Source organism: Herpailurus yagouaroundi, unplaced genomic scaffold (genome assembly GCF_014898765.1).
Source record: "Herpailurus yagouaroundi ecotype Mexico unplaced genomic scaffold, PumYag 212, whole genome shotgun sequence".
NCBI classification, from domain to species: Eukaryota; Metazoa; Chordata; class Mammalia; order Carnivora; family Felidae; genus Herpailurus; species Herpailurus yagouaroundi.
In genome coordinates, this window is record NW_024412443.1 from 960,105 (window position 1) to 979,712 (window position 19,608).

The following is a 19,608-nucleotide window of genomic DNA, read 5'->3' on the forward strand; positions in this document are numbered from 1 at the left end:
CTAGCACAATTTTGGGGACATAATTTGTACACATTTTTCAGGTGTAGCCTGCGGTTTCCAATATCTACAGACTTTTTTTTTCAGTATATGAAATTTATTGTCAAATTGGTTTCCATACAACACCCAGTGCTCATCCCAAAAGGTGCCCTCCTCAATACTATCTACAGACTCTTTATGAGGGTAAGGCCTTATTTGGGAAGGGAGCGACCCCTGGGACTGAGTGGATACCTGAGGAATTCAGAGGACAAGCCAGCACTGAGGTCATCAGGGTACCTGGGAGTGACCCAGGGGGCAGGGAAGAGCCCACACTCCCCTCATTCTGACCTCCTGAACAGCACCCCTGCCCCAGCCTGGGTGCAGGGCCAGGCCTGGGCCTCATTCAGGCCCCATCCCATGATACACCCCAGACACTTGTGTGCCTCCTGTTCCATAGCTCTGCTTCTCAGTAGAGCAGCCAGTCCCTACTTTCAGGTCAGAGGAGGATGCAGGCTGGGCCTCTGCTGCTTGCTTGGGTAACTAGGAGTGTAATTGCTGGATCATAGGGTCGTTCTATTTTTAACTTTTTCAGGCACCTCCATACAGTTTTCCAGAGTGGTTGTACCAGTTTGCAATCCCACCATCAGTACAAGAGGCTTCCTCTTTCCCTGAATCCTCACCACACCTATTGTGTCTTGTGTTGTTAATGTTAACCATTCTGATAGGGGTGAGGTGGGATCTCATCATGGTTTTGATTGGTATTTCCCTGATGATGAGTAATGTTGAGCATCTTTCATGTGTCTTTTAGCCATCTTGATGTCTTCTTTGCAAAAATGTCTATTCATATCTTATATTTCATTTGTAAAAGATTTATTAATTTATTGTGAGACAGAGAGAGAGACAGAGACAGAGAGAGAGACAGAAACAGAGACAGAGAGAGAGAGTGCGTGCACACACACAATAGGGGAGAGACAGAGAAAGAAGAAGAGAGAATCCTAAGCAAGCTCCATGATGTTGGCACAGAACCCGATGAGGGGCTCGATCCCATAAACCATGAGATCATGCCCTGAGCTGAAATCAAGAGTTGGACACAGAACTGTGCTACCCAGCATGCCTCTTCTACCCATTTCTTAACTGGATTCTTTGTTTTGGGGGCATCGAGTTGTATAACTTCTTTATGTATTCTGGATAATAACCTTGATTGGATATGTCATTTGCAAATATCTTCTCCCATTCCATAGGCTGTCTTTTACTTTTGTTGATGGTTTCCTTCACTGCACAGAAGTTTTTGTTTTGTTTTTGTTTGTTGTTGTTGTTGGTGGTGGTGGTGGTGTGGTGGTGTTTTATGTTTTATCTTGAGGAATTCCCAGTAGTTCATTTTTGGTTTTGTTTTCCTTGCTTATGGTGATGTGTCTGGTAAGAAGTTACTAAGGCCAAAGACAAAGATTTCCTGCCTGTGTTCTCCTCTAGGATTTTGATGGTTTCCTGTCTCACATTTAGGTCTTGCATCCAGTCTGGATTTCTTTTTGTGTACACTGTAAGGAAGTGGTCCAGTCTCCTTCTTCTGCATGTTGCTGTCCCGTTTTCCCAACACCATTTGTTAAAGGGATGGTCCTTTTCCCATTGGCCATTCTTCCCTGCTTTGTTGAAGATTAGAAGACCATAGAGTTGTGGATCCATTTCTGGGTTTTGTATTCTGTTCCATTGATCTATGTGCCTGTTTTTATGTCAGGACCATACTGTCTTGATGACTACAGGTGTGTAATATAGCTTGAAGTTAGGTCAGTCAGTCCTTCCCATACATATTTTTTTTTTTGAAAATTTGCCTTCACATTCTCCTACAACTTTCTCTTTCATTGAGATTCGGTCCTAAGTTTTTCCCTTTCCAAATAATCTCTCTTGTTTCATGGCAAAATTACATTCTTTTCTTTCAAGAAAAATGTATTCTCACTTCTCATTCCTTCTATATATGTCTCGTGATTTTTTACATACAAGATTGTTTCTTTCGGGGTGCCCTGGTGCCTCAGTTTGCTAAGTGTCCAATGCTTGGTTTTGCCTCAGGTCATGATCTCATGATTTGTGAGTTCAGGCTCCAAGTCAGGCTCTGCACTGACAGTACAGAGGCTGTTTGGTATTCTTTATCTCTCTCTGTATCTTTTCCCCACCTCTGCTTGCTCTCTCTTTCTCTCTCTCAAAAATAAACAAAAAGAAAAAAAAGAAAAGATTGTTCCTTATAATATTCAGCAGTCTCAATTCCATTTATCTGCTGAAAACTAAGTAGTGACCAGTTGTGAATTATCACAGGAGAATTCTTTAGGTTAGCAAATTCATGAATATTTTGTAATTTTTAGAACATGTTCTTTCATAGTACAACTCTTTCATAATGCATGAAACATGTTTCCAATACACCCATATTTATCTTTACATCTCTAGAATAAGAAGCCAAAAACTGATAAACCTCTGTTTAGCAATGAATGGTTTAATGTTTTAGCTTCTTTGGAAGACTTAGACATCTAGTGACGTTAACTTAACTTACCCTTTGATCTAGTTAACTTCATGAAATCAGCGAATACTTAATAAAATAGGCAAAATCATTCAGCACTTTCAGGAATCCTTGCTGACAGCAATAATTACAACATAAATTTAACTAATAAATTCAGGTAGAATAAAAGTGGATTATCTATATCACGTTCGACACTAATAACTCAGGAAGACATATCTATCTTCCTTGAAAGAACAATGTTTAGTATGGAATATGTGGCACCTGTACCCACTAAAAGTTAATCACTTTGTTCCACAACAATTTTACCTTGGGCTCCCATAGGGAAATCTGAAGTGGGCAATTTAACCAAAGCAGGCCTGGAGCCTTTTCATGTTGCTTTGGTAGATGCTCCACTCTGAGCCTCATAAGGCAGCAACCCAACAACCTGGGGTACTTTTGCTCCTCAACAGTGAGGGTGGGAAAAGCAAGATCTGATAGTGGCAGAGGTGTGGAGGATAGGATAGGAGTCCACTGTGACAGTGGAAGCCTTGCCGGTAGTACAGGAACTAGAGGAGGGGAAGGCAGGGGCAGAGGTGTGTTAGTAGGGATGCCACCAGCAAGGCCAGAAGCAGGTTCAAAGTTTGGACTAACATTCTGCTGTCACCAACTCCTGTCTCTTCCTCCTGCAAAACATGTTTTTTTCTATACTTGCTTTTGAGCCCTCTGGTGGAGGCAGAGGAGCAGGAAATGGGTTGGACAGCTGGTGCTCCTGCTTGAGGAGGTGGATTAAGTATTTCCAGTGTCAGCCTGTCTTCCTTCTTCTTTTTCTCATTATTCTGACGATTGGCAAGAGTGTCCGGTATTGTAGATTTTCACCCATCCTAATCTTTTTGGACCATAAATTGGGATCTTCCCCACGAGGTATCTTTATGATGGAGTCACAAGAAAGCTGAGTGTAGGTGATTTCATCCCAGATCATGTGAACTTGAAAAACACTTTTAGTTTTTATTTTTCTGAGGTTTAGAAAGCACAGTCTTCTACAAGTGCTTGATTTTAAGCTAATTAAGTAGAGCTCATCTATAAATTATTTTTAGGAATACTATCCAGAGGTAGAAAAAATATAGGTCACACTTTTAACACATATGGGCACATATACACAATCAAGATGCAGACAAAATCTAGCCTTTGTTTCATTGATATTTGTGGAGTGAACATGAAAGATCCAATTACCAATGATCTCCCCACTATTAAAGCAAATCAAATGGCAAGATAGCATGACAATTTATGGACGTATGAATTAGCTATTTTCCAGTTTCCGACTAGAATACGACCAGTTTTGTCCAAAGATGCCAAATGCTGCAGCAACCAGCACACCAAGTGAAGCCCAGTCTGCTTCTGTGAGCATCGGCTCCTCTCAAGAAGTCAGGGGTTTCACTGACAGAACTACATGGCTTCCTAGCCTCTGGTTGCTTAGTGTTATAGCTGGGTTTCTCTAACTCTGTGTAGAAGAAAACTCATTTAGACATGTCAACAGGAGCACATCTGGGCCATGTGTGACCCAAGTTATTCTTGGTTAATTTTCCCAGTTAAGTAAGCACTTCGAAACAGAGGTTCCATATACATTGTATCTATATCCTGTGGAATTCCTGTGGGTGGTGGTTGCTTTTCCAGAAGCCTTTGGATTTGAAAGCACAATTCCCCATTCATTTAGTTTCAGTTTTAGAATAAAGCTTGAACAAAATAAAAAATGGTAAGTATAGTGATTTGGGAGGGTGCTGCTTGTGAGTGTCTCTTACAAATGGCCACAATAGACTCTCATGGGTGTCACGTTCTCCCAGGGGGGGCTCAAACCATTGAGGGGGCTCAGAGCATTGGAAGATCAATTAGTATGTGTGCATCTCTGGATGAGCCAATATCTAATTACGTTATGGAATAAGAAGTTCCTCTAGGACTGATACACATCTCAAGGAACATCCTCAGACACGTGCACTAGTCTTTCAGCCACCAAAAGGTGATATTCAGCTGGAAGGAACAAGTCCTCCTCTTTTATTGGAGATGAATGCCTTAGTCTCATAATTCTAGCCAGAAAATTGCAATTACTATGAAGTCAAATTAAAACAACTGACCCATCAAGGCCAACACCTCTATGGTATTCCCACCTAGAGAACATAAACAGTAACACTTAACACCTGGAATAAAAGTCAGGCCCACCAACTCAAACTGAGGAGTTCCAGGTAGCAGCAGAACTCATGGATACACTTTCAGATGCTGAGAAGTCAGAGGGGGTACAAAGGCCCTGTGCTGGTACCAAGCACTGAGTTCCCAAAGACCTCCAGGTGTTCTCAGGCAAGTTTCTGGGATATCCTGCCAACTATGCCATGAAATGTCAACACCAAATGAACATACTTGGGGAAAAATTAAAGAAAAAGAAAATTTGTTTTATTTGAGCTCCAGTTAGAATATCTTCTTGGGATACACAATTTTCACAAAAAAAGTGTGCTCCACTGAAGGATTACGGTGTATGGGTGTGTGTGTGTACATATATGTACATATATATATATATATATATATATATACACACATAAAGAGGAGAAGGGAATGTGGGTGATGGGCATTGAGGAGGGCACTTGTTGGGATGCGCAGCAGGTGTTGTATGGAAACCAATTTGGCACTAAATTGTATTAAAAAAGAACATAAGAAAAAAAGGTTACAAATACTCATGATGAAAGACATTCCAGAAAGTTGCACACTTTACCTTATGATTTTAGTATATGCAAGGCTATATGAGATTAATCATATGGGAACAGGAGTTTTTCTTTTTCTTATTTTTATGATTGGAATGAATCTTTTTTGTCATTTTTTAAAACCTATCACATATACAGTAGGCCCTCATGGGAGTAATAGAGCCCATGCTTTGAGGTTTTGCGGGGTCATTTTGACCTTGATCAATGTTAAAGTATACCTTCCCTGGGAATCTCAGAACAAGGCCCACAAACATGAAAACTGGAAAATTGCTTTTATTATTGAAAGGGCAGGCCTACACTGGCTGACTCCATCTTGTTCTGTGTCCTTCACCTAGACCACGCCTCCTCCCCTTGAGTAACCTCCCACTCACCCGTTCAAACTTCCTGATCAAAATACGCCCAGCGACCTGCGTAACAGGACTCCGACCCTACCCTGGCCAATCAGCTGAGGCCACAGCCATTACCTCACCAACTGCCCCTAGACCCCTATAAAACCTTTGTGCTTTTGAAACTCGCTCTCTCTCCCCAGTATCTCACCGCTGCATCGGTGCAGGTAGGGGATTGAGCTCGAGCTAGCTTGAATAAAGGCTCTTTTGCTTTTGCATCGGACTCAGCTTCCTGGCGGTATTTGGGGATCATGAATTCTGTGCATAACATTTGGGGGCTTGTCCGGGATCCCCAAGACCCCCGAGGGACCCCCCGACCCAGAGAGCCTGACTGGCCACGGTTAGTGTCTGTCTGTTTGTTCTGTCTTTTCTGTGTGAGCTCATTTCTGGAATTCTGGTAGTGCCCGATGCGGTCTAAGTGGACGCACTGGAGGACCATGGGCTGGGAGTTTCAGAAGACGTTCTGATCCTCCCTTCTGGAGGGACGTGGAATCCCCTCATCTGCTTTGGAGGGACGTGGAATCCCCTCAAAGGTCTGAGACAAGGCGGGTTGCTCCCACTGGTCGGCGTGAGGCCGTCGTCTTTGGAGGGATGTGGAATCCCCTCATCAGTTTTGGAGGGATGTGGAATCCCCTCAAAGGTCTAAGCTAGCTTTCAGTTTTGCTTCCATGGAGTTGGAAGACTTTCTAGGGGCCCTCTGTTTGTTTTTGTGTTTCTCTGTTTTGTTCTGTGGACTTACTGGACAGACGTTATGGGACAGACTCAGACTACCCCTCTACCTACCCTCTTGGCTCAAGCCCTTCCTAGCCCCGCTCCTTCTGGAGACAAACCCATTCTTGCTTTGCAGGGACAAAGAAGGAAAACAAGAAAAGTCTTACCCAGCCTTCAGCACCCCTCTACCCTGTCCTACAGGGGGGTACTGAAGAAGAATTAATTTTTCCTCCCCCGTATAACCCCTCTAGGATGCTGGAAGAACACCATCCTCCCCCTCTGGGGGAGGCAGATGCTGTTCCGAGAGCGGGAGGTGGAAACGTTCCAGTGGGAAGCCTGCCCTTTACCAGACAAAGGGCTCAGAGGGAGCAATCCGCCTCCGCTGCTGACTCCACTATTCTGCCCCTGCCACCACACCCCCAGACGCGGAGGGGAATCAGCCCCATCACTATTGGCCTTTCGCCACTAGTGACCTCTACAATTGGAAAGCCCAGAATCCTAAGTTTTCCGAGAAACTGGCAGGGCTTATTGATTTATTAGACTCTGTTCTTTTTACCCATCAGCCCACGTGGGATGATTGCCAGCAGCTTTTGCAGGTCGTATTCACGACTGAAGAAAGAGAAAGAATCCTCAATGGGACCCCAAAACTAGTTCTGGGTGCAGATGGGAATCCCACCACCAACCAGGCTCAGATAGATGCCTCCTTCCCCTTAACTCAGCCCCAGTGGGATTTCAACATGGCAGAAGGTAAGGAGAGGCTCCGGGTCTACTGCCAGACTCTAATGGGGGGTCTCCGAATGGCTGCTAGAAAGCCAACCAATTTGGCCAAGGTAGGAAATGTACAACAGGGAAAAGATGAATCTCTGGCTGCTTTTTTAGAACGGATCATGGAGGCATTCCGTACCTCTACCCCCATGGATCCAGAGGCTCCAGAAAGCAAGGTAGCTGTTATCATGGCCTTTGTAAACCAATCAGCCATAGACATTAGGAGAAAATTACAGAAAATAGATAGACTAGGAGAAAAAAGTCTGCAGGACTTACTGGTGGTAGCCGAAAAGGTATATAATACCTGGGAGCCTCCTGAGGACAAGCAGGCTCGCGCCATGGCAGCTGCCAGCAGTAAGCAGACTCAAGACCTGGCCAGAATACTACTAGCTACCACTGCTGACTTCCCCAAGGAACGAGACCACCATCTCCGGCAGCTGGCAGATGATGCAAGAAAAGGTAAAGGAACCACCAAGGGGGGAAGCAGAAGCTGCAGAAGGATCAGTGCGCATACTGCAAGGAGATAAGGCATTGGGCCCAAGATTGTCCGAAAAGGGCCAGCAGGAAGGGAGGCAACACTGATCGAGTAAAAGTCCTAGAGCTAGATGAACTAAGTGATTAGGGGAGTCGGGGTTCGGACCCTCTCCCTGAACCCAGGGTAACTCTTAAAGTGGAGGGAGCCCCTGTTGACTTCCTTGTCGACACCGGAGCACAACATTCAGTCCTCCGCACCCCACAAGGAAAACTAGCCAGCAAGAAGTCCTGGGTACAAGGGACAACTGGTATGAGCCAGTATTCATGGACTACCCAAAGAACAGTAGATTTGGGAATGGGCCGGGTATCCCACTCCTTTATGGTAATAGCAGAATGCCCCTACCCGCTGTTAGGACGGGACTTACTGACCAAGATTGGAGCTCAGATAACTTTCAGACAAGGGGGGCCTCAGGTCACCGATGGCAAGGGCCACCCCATCCAGGTCCTGACCATGAAACTGGAGGATGAATACCGCCTCCACCAGGAGGCGCTCCCGAGAGAGGATAATATAGACAGATGGCTACAAGAATTCCCCTCAGTTTGGGCAGAGACGGGGGCGATGGGACTAGCCGCTCACAGGACCCCAGTCCTGGTAGAGCTCAAGCCAGGAGAGAGTCCGGTAAGGATCAAACAATACCCCATGTCTCAGGAGGCCTGGAAGGGGATCCAGCCACACATCCGGAGACTACGAACCCTAGGGGTACTAGTTCCTTGCCAGTCTGCCTGGAACACCCCCCTACTGCTGGTCAAAAAGCCTCACACAAATGACTACCAACCAGTACAAGACCTCTGGGAAGTAAATAAGAGGGTCACGGACATACACCCAACTGTTCCCAACCCATATACTCTCTTGAGCTCCTTGGTGCCCTCCAGGGTCTGGTATACTGTACTAGATTTAAAGGACGCCTTCTTCAGTCTGAGGCTGGCACCCCAGAGCCAACCCTTGTTTGCCTTCGAGTGGCATGATCGAGAGGAGGGCTACAGTGGGCAACTCACCTGGACATGGCTACCTCAGGGATTCAAAAACTCACCCACCATCTTCAACGAGGCACTACACGAGGACCTGGGTAAGTACAGAAGGGAGCACCCTGGCCTCACCCTTCTACGGTACGTAGATGACATCCTGATTGCTGCCAACATGGCCAAAGACTGTGAGCGAGGGACCCAGGACCTGCTGGCTACCCTGGGGGCCTTAGGGTACTGGGCATCCACGAAGAAGGCTCAGATATGCAGGGAGAGGGTAAGTTACCTGGGATATATCCTGGAGGGCGGACAGCGGCAGTTATCAGGTGCCAGAAAAGAAACTGTCCTAAAGATCCCTACTCCCACCTCCCAAAGAGAAGTGAGGGACTTCCTAGGATCAGCTGACTACTGCCGCCTCTGGGTTCCAGGTTTTGCTGAGATCGCCAGGCCCCTATATGAAGCTACCAAAGAGAAGAAAACATTTAAATGGGCTGAAAAAGAAGAAACTGCCTTTAATCAGTTAAAAAAGGCCCTCCTAAGTGCCCCAGCCCTGGGCCTACCAGACATTACGAAGCCCTTCCACCTCTTTGTAGACGAACATAAGGGAATAGCAAAAGGGGTTCTAACTCAAGCCTTAGGCCCCTGGAACCACCCAGTGGCTTACTTGTCCTCTAGGAAAGTAGACCCAGTGGCTGCGGGCTGGCTGCCATGCCTAAGAATTGTGGGGACAGCACTCCTAGTCAAGGACGCAGACAAACTGACCCTAGGACAGGAGATCTGGATCACGACCCCACACGCCATTGAAGGGGTCCTGAAACAGCCTCCTGATATATGGATGAGCAACACACATGTGACTCATTACCAGAGCCTCCTACTCAACCCTCCACGAGTGCGGTTCCACCCCAGTGCAGCCCTCAATCCTGCAACCCTGCTGCCCGACCCTGACCTAGGTGCTCCACTACATGACTGTGCAGGAATCCTGGAACAAGTATATGGATTCTGGACGGACCTGACCGACCGGCCCCTCCCTGATGCCAAGGCTACTTGGTTCACTGATGGCAGCAGCTTTGTGCGAGACGGACACAGGTATGCGGGTGCAGCGGTGGTCACCGAAACGGACACCGTATGGGCGGAGGCTTTACCCTCTGGAACGTCAGCCCAGCGAGCAGAGCTCATAGCCCTCACCAAGGCGCTGATGCTGGGAGCTGGAAAGCGGCTTAACATCTACACAGACAGCCGTTATGCATTTGCCACAGCTCATATTCATGGGGCAATTTATCAGGAGAGGGGGTTACTGACGGCAGAAGGACGGACTATAAAAAATAAGCAGGAGATACTTAACCTGCTTACGGCTTTATGGCTTCCTGCCAAGCTAACCATTATCCACTGCCAAGGGCACAAAAAAGCTGATAACCCAGTAGCTAGAGGTAACTGAAAGGCTGACCGGGCAGCCAAGGCAGTCGCCCTTACTTCAGTCCCCACCATGACCATACAACTACCAGACCCGGGAGACCCAGTTTTACCAGACCAGCCCAAATACTCCCAGGAGGAGTTACAGCAGATCAAGAAACTCCCCATGGCCCAGGAGATAAAGGGATGGTGGTATACACCTAACAAGGAGCTCATGCTGCCAGACCGGCTCAGAGTCTCAATATTAGAGCACATGCATCGGTCTACTCACATGGGGGCCCGAAAATTAAAAGACTTAATCCGACATGCCAGAATCAAGATTCACCAACAGGACACCAAAATAGAGCAAGTTGTATCTGCCTGTAAGACCTGCCAACTCACCAACGCGAGAGCCACATCAAATAAAAAAGGAACCAGGCTCAGAGGCACCAGACCGGGAGCCCAATGGAAGTCGACTGCACTGAAGTCAAACCAGGAAAGTATGGTTATAAATATCTTTTAGTATTTACAGACACCTTCTCTGGCTGGGTGGAGGCATACCCAACCAAGCATGAAACGGCTCAGAGGGTGGCCAAGAAGCTACTAGAAGACATCTTACCCAGGTATGGTTTTCCTGCCATGGTAGGATCAGACAATGGGCCAGCTTTTATCTCGCAGGTAACACAGGCAGTAGCCAAGGCGGTGGGGGCAAACTGCAAATTACATTGTGCTTATAGGCCCCAGAGCTCAGGACAGGTAGAAAGAATGAATAGAACCCTAAAAGAGAACCTTATCAAATTAACCATGGAGACTGGCGGGGACTGGGTGACTCTCCTACCGTACGCCCTTTACCGGGTTAGAAACACTCCTTACACTCTGAGTTTTACTCCCTACGAGATCATGTTTGGCAGGCCACCCCCTGTTATTCCCAGCCTTCGAGCTGAACTTATTGCTGAGTTTAAAGATCAAGAACTTTTTCTTTCCTTGAGAGGGCTCTAGAGGGCGCATGAGGACATTTGGCCACGCCTCTGTGCCATCTACGAGGCTGGCCCAACCCCGACACCTCATCAGTACAGGCCGGGAGACTGGTTCTATGTCAAGAGGCACCACCGAGAGACCCTCGAGCCGCGCTGGAAGAGACCCTACATCGTGGTGCTGACAACCCCCACCACTCTCAAAGTAGATGGCATCTCGACCTGGGTCCATCACACCCACATTCGGCCAGCGGACCCCTCCTAAATCCGGAAGGACTTCGTCACGTGATGGGCTGTCAGTCGGGACCAACACAACCCGCTCAAGCTCAAGCTACAGCGCATTTGACCCACCTAATATTGGTAACTCTGTTAACTCTGCTTGTCATTGCTCATGCTGCGGGAGTCCCCACACCCCCCAAAACATCACCTGGCAGATCATAGACACCAGCTCAGGGACAATATTTAATCAGACCTCCCAGAGCCACCCCAGGGACACTTGCTTCCCAGAACTTTGTGTAAACCTCCAAACTCTGTTCCCCTTGTCACCATAAATGCAGCCGGCCCCATAATTGGGTCCCTAGGCTACATGACAAGGGGGGAATGAAAGGGCAGGCCTATGCCGGCTGACTCCATCTTGTTCTGTGTCCTTCACCTAGACCACGCCTCCTCCCCTTGAGTAACCTCCCGCTCACCTGTTCAAACTTCCTGATCAAAACACGCCCAGCAACCTGCGTAACAGGACTCTGACCCTAAACCAGCCAATCAGCTGAGGCCACAGCCATTACCTCACCAACTGCCCCTAGACCCCTATAAAACCTTTGTGCTTTTGAAACTCGCTCTCTCTCCCCAGTATCTCACCGCTGCGTCAGTGCAGGTAGGGGATTGAGCTCGAGCTAGCTCGAATAAAGGCTCTTTTGCTTTTGCATCGGACTCAGCTCCCTGGCGGTATTTGAGGATCATGAATTCTGGGCATAACAATTATACCCATTCCCACGTTTGAATGGAGCCTGCCTATAAGCCCACACTTTGAATTCCTCTGTCCCCACAGCCCTGTCCCACGTTCCCAATCCCTTATTCCCAACCTCACTTCCTGATCATCTCTTTAGCTCATTTCTGAACAAATCAACACCTGTATTCACCTCCCTCTTGGGAAAGAAGTCCTAGGGTGGAGTGCCTTGAAGTGGGGCCCAAGTCCACTTCCTCACCCTGAAACAAGCCTCTCTCCTCCATTACCTTCAACGTTGTGCCCTTTCCCTTCCTGGATGCAGGGATGTGTGGTAACCTCTAGAGCGCATTTTAAAGTAGTCATACAAATGAATACTATTTTCTGTTGATTACTTTTGCTCTAAAAATGATTTCATATTGAAATTGGCCTGGAAAGTCGAGTGCCTCTGGATCCCTCAGGTGGTGTTTCCTGAAACATATCTCAGACAAACATGTTCTCCCCTCCCCCACGTTGTTTGTTTCAGTTTACTGCTAAATGCTGATTTCATACTGAGGAGCCTTTTGCAACGTGGTATCTGATTCAAGATTCAAACACCCTGAATGTTGTCATGTCTCCTTTCCACTAGATCTGACCCAGAGGACTGGAGAATCAATCCTTCTGAAGAGGAAAGTTATAATCTTCTGGATTTTCCATTCTCATCTGTTTCTCTGAGGTTGGTCTTGTTTTTTCTCTGAATGTTTATCCCTTGTTGCTTTCCCCAGAGAAGGCAACTCCTCCTTGTGCACTCTCAGGGCTGTCCTGTCTCACCCTGCCCTGTGCCCACACCATCTAGGGTGCCCCTGCCCTTGTCTCCCTCCACTGGGCAGAGTCAAGCAGAATAATAGTTGTGAGGATTTCCCCATCCCCTTCCCACACCCTGGCATGGTCCATACAAGAAGTGGAGATCTGTGATTTATTAGTGTCAGGCGTTGGGCGGGGTAAAGATAGGAGTTAGAGTCAAAAAGAATTTTTTACCGTTTAAGGCTTTATTGGGAACTAAGGTTCCTGGGAAGGTTCCGTGACTCAAGGAGTGAGAGAAGTCAGGAAAGTCATGCCCAGGTAAGGTGGGGTAGGGTTTTTAAGCTGCAGCAGTTCCGGGTTTAGGTTCGGGTGGGTCTTTCTTTCGTGCCAGGTTGTGCTGTTGCTCAGTGATTGGTTGACCTTCAGTTCCTTCTGGCGCACTGCTTGGGGCTCTCCGCTGGGTTGTGCTGGCGCTCGGTGATTGGTTGCCTTTCAGTTTCTTCCCGCGCGCTGGCAAGGTTTCTTCCGGCACACTGGCAAGATGGTTGTCCCCTTCCAGGGACATGCTAACATTCCAACCTCTTATGGGTGATAATGGGCCACGGATCTGATCTGGCTGCTTCCTGCGGGTATAAGGGTGATGCCATAGTATGTGGGATCTGAGGTTGGAATGCGGGAATAGGGCCGGACCACCATTTGATGAAATGCGAACTGGGAAACTTCATGAATTCATTTCCGTATGAAACAGAGAAAACAAGGTAAGAGCATAAGTATTATACAGATAGCAACTAGTGGGGTGACTGTGGGGAGGAGCCAAGTTAAGAGGGGTGATTGCCACCAGGAGGTTAGGGGGTCTGAGGATCCTGGGCGGGTGGATAGAGTTTTTTGGATTTCCTTTAGGTGTTCTATATTGGTTTCAACTAAGCCTGATTCATTGAGGTAGTAGCAACATTCTTCCCTCAGGAACAGGCATGTTCCCCCTTTTTCTGCTGTCAGGAGATCTAGGGCTCATCGGTTTTGTAGAGTGATCTGTGCTAGGGAGTTGATCTGCCTTTGTAAGGTGGATAGGGAGGTTGCTGAGGCTTCTATTGCGATTTGGAGTCTGACAGGTCCCTGGAGGAGGTAATGGAGTGTGCGAGGGAGTCGGTCCCAACCCCGGCGGCCAATAGGGAGGTGGCCAGGGATAGTCCAACCATTAGTGGGAGGAAAACGGCTCGTTTTTGGAGATGGAATTCGAGGAGTTGATGGAGTTCTTCCTGTCCGTATAGGGTGAGTTGGGGGATAATGGTGACTGGGAGACAGACAAAAGCATTTTTTGGCATTTGTTTATAAGCTGTCCCATTATACCAATAGAATCCCCCTGGGGGAGGGTCGTGGCTAGGCATAGGCAGGGGGGAAGGGCAAGTTGGGGAGGCATGAGAGGAGTAGCATATTGGGTGAGACGTGTTGCCTTGAGGGGTCTCAGTGAGGATGGGAACCTGTAGGGAGATTTGACTTCTGGGGTGGTTGATGGAGTTAGTGGTGTTGGGAAAGGGTGTGGGTAATGGGATGGCTATTACTGGATCCTGCTGAAGGGATGCGCAAAGAAAGCAATGTGACAGGTTGGTTAAGCCTGAGTTGTTAAGCAGGATCGCTCCTTGTCTGATGAATGTAAGCCATGAGAAGGGATGTTGTACAGGGGGTGTCTGTAGTTTTGTGTTGAGCTGGTCTTCTTGGTCCGTGATTACTTGGGTAAGATCTTTAAGGTTGGAGAGGGAAGGAGACATTGAGGGCTCATAGGTTCGATAGATGGTTAAAGAGGAGATGGGGTTAGAGAAATGGTTGTTCTGATACAGTTTGTCCTTTATTCCAGTTTGCTAGAGGGTATCCCATGGATCAGGGATAGTAAGGGTAAAGTTGCCATTTTTTAAGCAAAAGCGGCCCGTCCTTGGTCCTGTGAAACAGTATAGGTTGAGCCAGTGTATGTTACAATAGTGATAGGGGTATCCTCCATATTGGTTGGGGGAGGTTTGGGAGCATATCTTGGTTTCGTCATATAAAAAGCAAATGGCGGGAGTAATCCGTGTGGAGGCTTGGAGGGTGTTGAAAGAGGGGAATTTAAAGGTGACTTGATTTTGGCACCCAACAATGGGGCAAGGGGTAGAGGATATGATAGAGGTGTGTCCATTAAAAGTTTCGGATAGGTGGGGCGCCTGGGTGGCGCAGTCGGTTAAGCGTCCGACTTCAGCCAGGTCACGATCTCGCGGTCCGGGAGTTCGAGCCCCGCGTCAGGCTCTGGGCTGATGGCTCAGAGCCTGGAGCCTGTTTCCGATTCTGTGTCTCCCTCTCTCTCTGCCCCTCCCCCGTTCACGCTCTGTCTCTCTCTGTCCCAAAAATAAATAAACGTTGAAAAAAATTTAAAAAAAAAAGTTTCCGATAGGTAAAAAACCCACCTATAGGAGGGTTGTGAGGGTATAAGGGGGATGATGTTAACAAGGAGTAACAAGGGAAGTATCATCATGATATATAAGTATCGTTAGCAAAAAGGTAAAGAAGGAGATTTCGATGGGGGAGAAATCGGAGAGAGTTCCCTGAGGCCAACAGTCGAGACCCAGGAGAGAAATAAGGGGAGGGTGATGGGGTCAGATGAGTGGGAGAGTTGTAGCTCATGTAATATTGTGAGTGTGAAGGTGGAAAACCGAGGGGAAGGGTCAGTCATGAAGGGGCCTGTCAGGTTAGTTTGAGGGTGAGGGGGCTGGTTGGCTGGGAGGTCCACGACTCTTCTAGTATGGGGGGTAAAGGGGGGGGCCTGCTTGAGGTCGGAGGTGTGAACCCACAGGCTGTGGCCCAATAATTTAGTAGCCGTGGGGGTTGTGAGTATGACTGTGTAGGGACCCTCCTATCGGGGGGCAAGGGTTGGTTTTTGTCTTACTCGAAGGAGCACTGAGTCTCCTGAGTTTACAGATAGTGAAGGAGAGGAGAGATCGATGGGAGCTGGTAGAGTAAGGTCAGCGTACTGTCGAATCAGGTGTTGGAGCAGGCTGAGGTAAGGAAGATAGGCAGCCAAAGGAGGAAGGTCTTTTGGTAGGGGTTGGGGTAACAGGAAGGGTCGCCCATATAGGAGTTCAAATGGGCTGGGGCCTGTGGGTCCTCAGGGAGAGGCTCAGAGTCAGGTGAGTGCTATAGGTAGGAGTTGAGGCCAAGAAAGCCGAGTCTCTATGGAGAGTTTAGTGAGATGGTCTTTTATGAGGCCATTGGCCCTTTCAACCTTACCTGAGGACTGGGGGTGGTATGGTATGTGGAGTTTCCAAGTAATACCTAAAGCTTTGGAGACCTGTTGGGTGATTGCTGAGATGAAAGCAAGGCCCGTTGTCAGACTGTATCCTTCTCGGTAGACCAAAGTGGGGAATCACGTCCTTAAGAAGGATCTCAGCCACTGTGGAGGCCCCTTCAGATAAGGTGGGGGAGGCTTCTATCCACCCTGTAAAGGTGTCAATTATAGTAAGGAGATAACGTAATTTTTTGTGTTTTGGCATGTGAGTGAAATCTATTTGCCAGTCTTCACCTGGGAGATGGCCCCGCATCTGATGAGTGCCTCATTCTCCCTTGGGAACTGACTGCAGCACATGTGGTGCATTGTTGGTGTGTTTTGGTGATCAGTTGTCATAGGTGGGGGTGGTACATAATGAGCTCAAGGAAGCGGAAGGTGGCCTCCGGCCCAATGTGTAGGGTTTTGCAAATTTTTGTTAGTAGGGAAGGGACTAGGCTATTTGGGAGGGCCAGTCGGGCACCCAGCATGATCCAGCCTGCGTTGGTGTGGGCATTGGGATGGGCCATATATTGTTTTTGTTCATCTGGGGTATAATCGGGAGTTGTATCTTCAGTGAGGATGCCCATAGGAACTGGGTCAAAAGAGAGAGAGCTGTTTGTCTAGCAATGTTGTCAGCCTTGTGATTTCCTATAGCTATCTCTGTGGTTAGGGGTTGATGGCCCTTGCAGTGGACAATGGCACTTCCTGTGGGAGTCTGAGGGCCTCAAGGGGTTTCTCTATGAGTGGCCCGTTGATGATGGGGGTACCCTTAGTTGTGAGGAATCCTCTTTCTTCCCATAAGTGGGAGTGTGTATGTGCAATAAGGAAAGCATATTTTGAGTCTGTGTATATTGTGACCCTTTTGTTTTTGGACAGTTGGAGAGCCCTAATGAGGGCTGTGAGTTCAGCCTTCTGGGATGTGGTCCCTGTGGGTTGTGTCTGGGTCTCTAGAGTTTGGTTTAATGTAACTACAGCATATGCTGCTTGTCGGTGGCCCCTGCAGTCAACTACTGAGCTACCGTCTACAAATAGGGTGAAATCAGGGGAAGTGAGGGGAAGGTCCTTTAAATTAGATGGAGGTTTAGAGAGAATATCTTTAAGTTCAGTGCAGGAGTGAAAGAGTGGCTGTGAAGTGTCTTTGGGGTTGATTTGTGGAAGTAGCATGGCAGGATTGAGTCTGGGGGAGAGTTGGAGAGATATTTCAGGATTTTCAATAAAGAGCAGATGGAACAATTGTATGTGTGATGGGGAGAGGTGTGCCAGGGCCTTATGTGTAAGGAGATCAGATAGACAGTGGGGTGAAAATACCGTTAGGGGGCAGTGTAGGGTGAGTTTGAGTGCCTCTTGGGTTAGGGTGGCTGCTGCTGCAAGTGCTCTAAGGCAGGGTTGCCACCCCCGGATGGTAGGGTCCAGTTGTTTAAAAAGGTAGGCGACAGGTTGTAACTTAGGGCCACACGGTTGGGTTAGGAGACCTGTTGCAATTCCAGCCCTCTCATCTGTGTATAAGAGGAAAGGCTTTGAAACATTAGGAAGGGAAAGGACTGGTTGAGTGACTAGAGATGTGACCAGCCATTGGAAGGCCCTTGTGACAGATCCCGGGCTGGAGAGTGGGCCTTGGGGGGTTTCTTTGGCTGCTTTGTATAGGGGGGCTGCGTGTATAGCAAAGTTAGGGATCCAGTGTTGGAGAAGCCCACTAGACCCAGGAAGGAGAGGATTTCATCTGCATTGGCAAGTGGAGACAGGGTCTGGAGGGCTTGGAGATGATCTTGGGTTAGGTCCTTGGTAGTAGGTGTGAGTGAGACTCCCAGGAATGTGACTGTATTAGTACAGATTTGGGCTTTGTGTGGGGAGACTCGATACCCCAGGTTAGCCAGGAAATTTAGGATCTGGACTGTATCTTGTTTGGTGTGGTCAAAAGAGGTTCCACATAATAGAAGGTCATCTACGTACTGTAGTAGAGTACAGTGACTGGAGAGTGGGGCTTTGAGGAGATCCCTGGTCAAGGCCTGCCCAAAGAGACGGGGACTATCACGAAATCCCTGGGGAAGTACCGTCCATGTGAGTTGGCAGGCCAGAGAGGTGACTGGATCTTGCCATGTGAAGGCGAAGAGGAATTGGGACTCAGGATGTAAGGGAATGGTGAAAAAGGCATCTTTGAGATGAAGCACTGTAAAATGGGTCATGGATGGGGGGAGAGGAGGGTATATGGGTTGGGCACTACTGGATGGATGGGAATTACAGCTTCATTGATTATTCGGCGGTCTTGAACTAGTCTATATGAGCCATTTGGCTTTCTTACAGGCAAGATCGGGGTGTTACAGGGGGAATGACATGGGATTAGGAGGCTCTCCTTGAGTAGGCATTCAATGATGGGCTTTAGGCCTAGTTGGTGGGTGTGGGAAATTGAGTATTGGGGTCTAGATGGGAATTGTGATGGATTTTTGAGTTTAATAAGGACAGGTTGGTGATGGGTGGCGATTGTTGGGGTGGATGTATCCCATATGATTGGGTCTACTGGGAGGTCTGGGTGTGAGTTGAGGCTGTGGTCTGTGTCATCCGTAATAAGGGCCAGTAGGAGATGAGTGGGGGAGGGAGAGGAGCAAATAGCTGGTAAATGTATAGAGGCTCCTAATTTACTGAGGATGTCTCGGCCCAACTGGGGGGATGGGGCAGGAGGGGATGACTAGGAAAGAGTGGGAGAAGTGGAGGCCATCCAGACAGCAGGTGAGTACAGGTGTGCATGGGGGAATGGAGGGGGTGCCATTTATGCCCATGACCGAAATGGAGGATGGCGTAGTGGGGCCGGAATAGCTTGGCAGGACAGAATAGGTAGCCCCCGTGTCCAACAGAAAGGAGATGGACTTACCTGCTACCTGGAGTTTTACCCTGGGCTCAGCATGGGTCACCGGAGTTACTGAGTCTGGGCCTCATCAGTCATCATCCTCCATCTCCAGCAGTTGGAAGGCAGAGTCCAATCCGGGTGAAGCCTTGCCACGTGGAGGTGTTACGAGTCTGTTATCCCTTGGGTTAGGACAATCAGATTTCCAATAGCCCATTTTCTGGCACAATGGGCATGGACTGGTAGGCTTTTTGGGATGGGGACACTGAGGAGACCAATGGCCTTCTTGGCCACATTTAAAACAAAGCCTGGGAGGGGGCCATGGACCAGAGGGCTTTACTGCGGTGGGCCTCAGGGCAGCTACCAAGGCTTGGGTTTATAATTGTACCTTTTGTTGGAGACAGACCTGTCGCTGTTGTTCTTGAGCTTCCTCTCCGCCATTAAAAACTTTAAAAGCTGATACTTGGTAGGGCTTCTGGGAAAACGGCGGCGTAGGAGGACACTGAGCTCACCGCATCCTGCGGATTACTTAGATTCCACCCACACCTGCCTAAATAACCCAGAAAATCGCCAGAAGACTGGCAGAACGGATTCTCCAGAGGCAAGCGTAGATGAGAGGTCCACGGAAGAGGGTAGGAAGGGCGGAGAGGCAATGCGCACTACATGGACTGGCGGGAGGGAGCCGGGGTGAAAAGGCAGCCCGCCAGCAAAGCAGAGGCCCCGAGTCTGGCTTGCAAAAGCAGAGGGGCCAGAGTGTGTTCTGACAGCAAGCAGGACTTAACATCTGGAAGGTTATAAGTTAACAGCTCTGCTTGGAGAGCGGGAGGGCT

At 48.3% G+C, this 19,608-nt stretch overlaps 2 protein-coding genes across 3 annotated transcripts; one reads left to right on the forward strand and one right to left on the reverse strand.

The window, feature by feature from the left end:
* Window positions 1-7,809: 7,809 nt before the first annotated feature.
* LOC121016654 (uncharacterized) lies at window positions 7,810-11,315 on the forward strand (the record flags this gene model as incomplete). The annotated part of the gene is given in 3 exon segments (XM_040454377.1): window positions 7,810-10,077; window positions 10,150-10,417; window positions 10,420-11,315. Coding segments are annotated over 3 exon segments (3,306 nt in total), but the record flags the coding sequence as incomplete, so codon positions are not given.
* Window positions 11,316-12,870: 1,555 nt separating this feature from the next.
* LOC121016655 (uncharacterized) lies at window positions 12,871-19,310 on the reverse strand. Of its 2 annotated transcripts, XR_005784401.1 has the most exons (3): window positions 18,806-19,310; window positions 15,903-16,110; window positions 12,871-13,369 (listed from the first exon to the last, which is right to left on the reverse strand). XR_005784401.1 is itself a non-coding variant. In XM_040454378.1 (2 exons), the coding sequence occupies exons 1-2, from the start codon at window positions 16,211-16,213 to the stop codon at window positions 12,988-12,990; spliced, it is 693 nt and encodes a 230-aa protein (XP_040310312.1). In that variant the 5' UTR covers window positions 16,214-17,330; the 3' UTR covers window positions 12,871-12,987. The 2 variants fall into 2 exon arrangements, 1 of the variants encoding a protein (XP_040310312.1); XM_040454378.1 differs by lacking the exon at window positions 18,806-19,310 and having other exon boundaries at window positions 15,903-17,330.
* Between the last annotated feature and the right edge of the window lie 298 nt (window positions 19,311-19,608).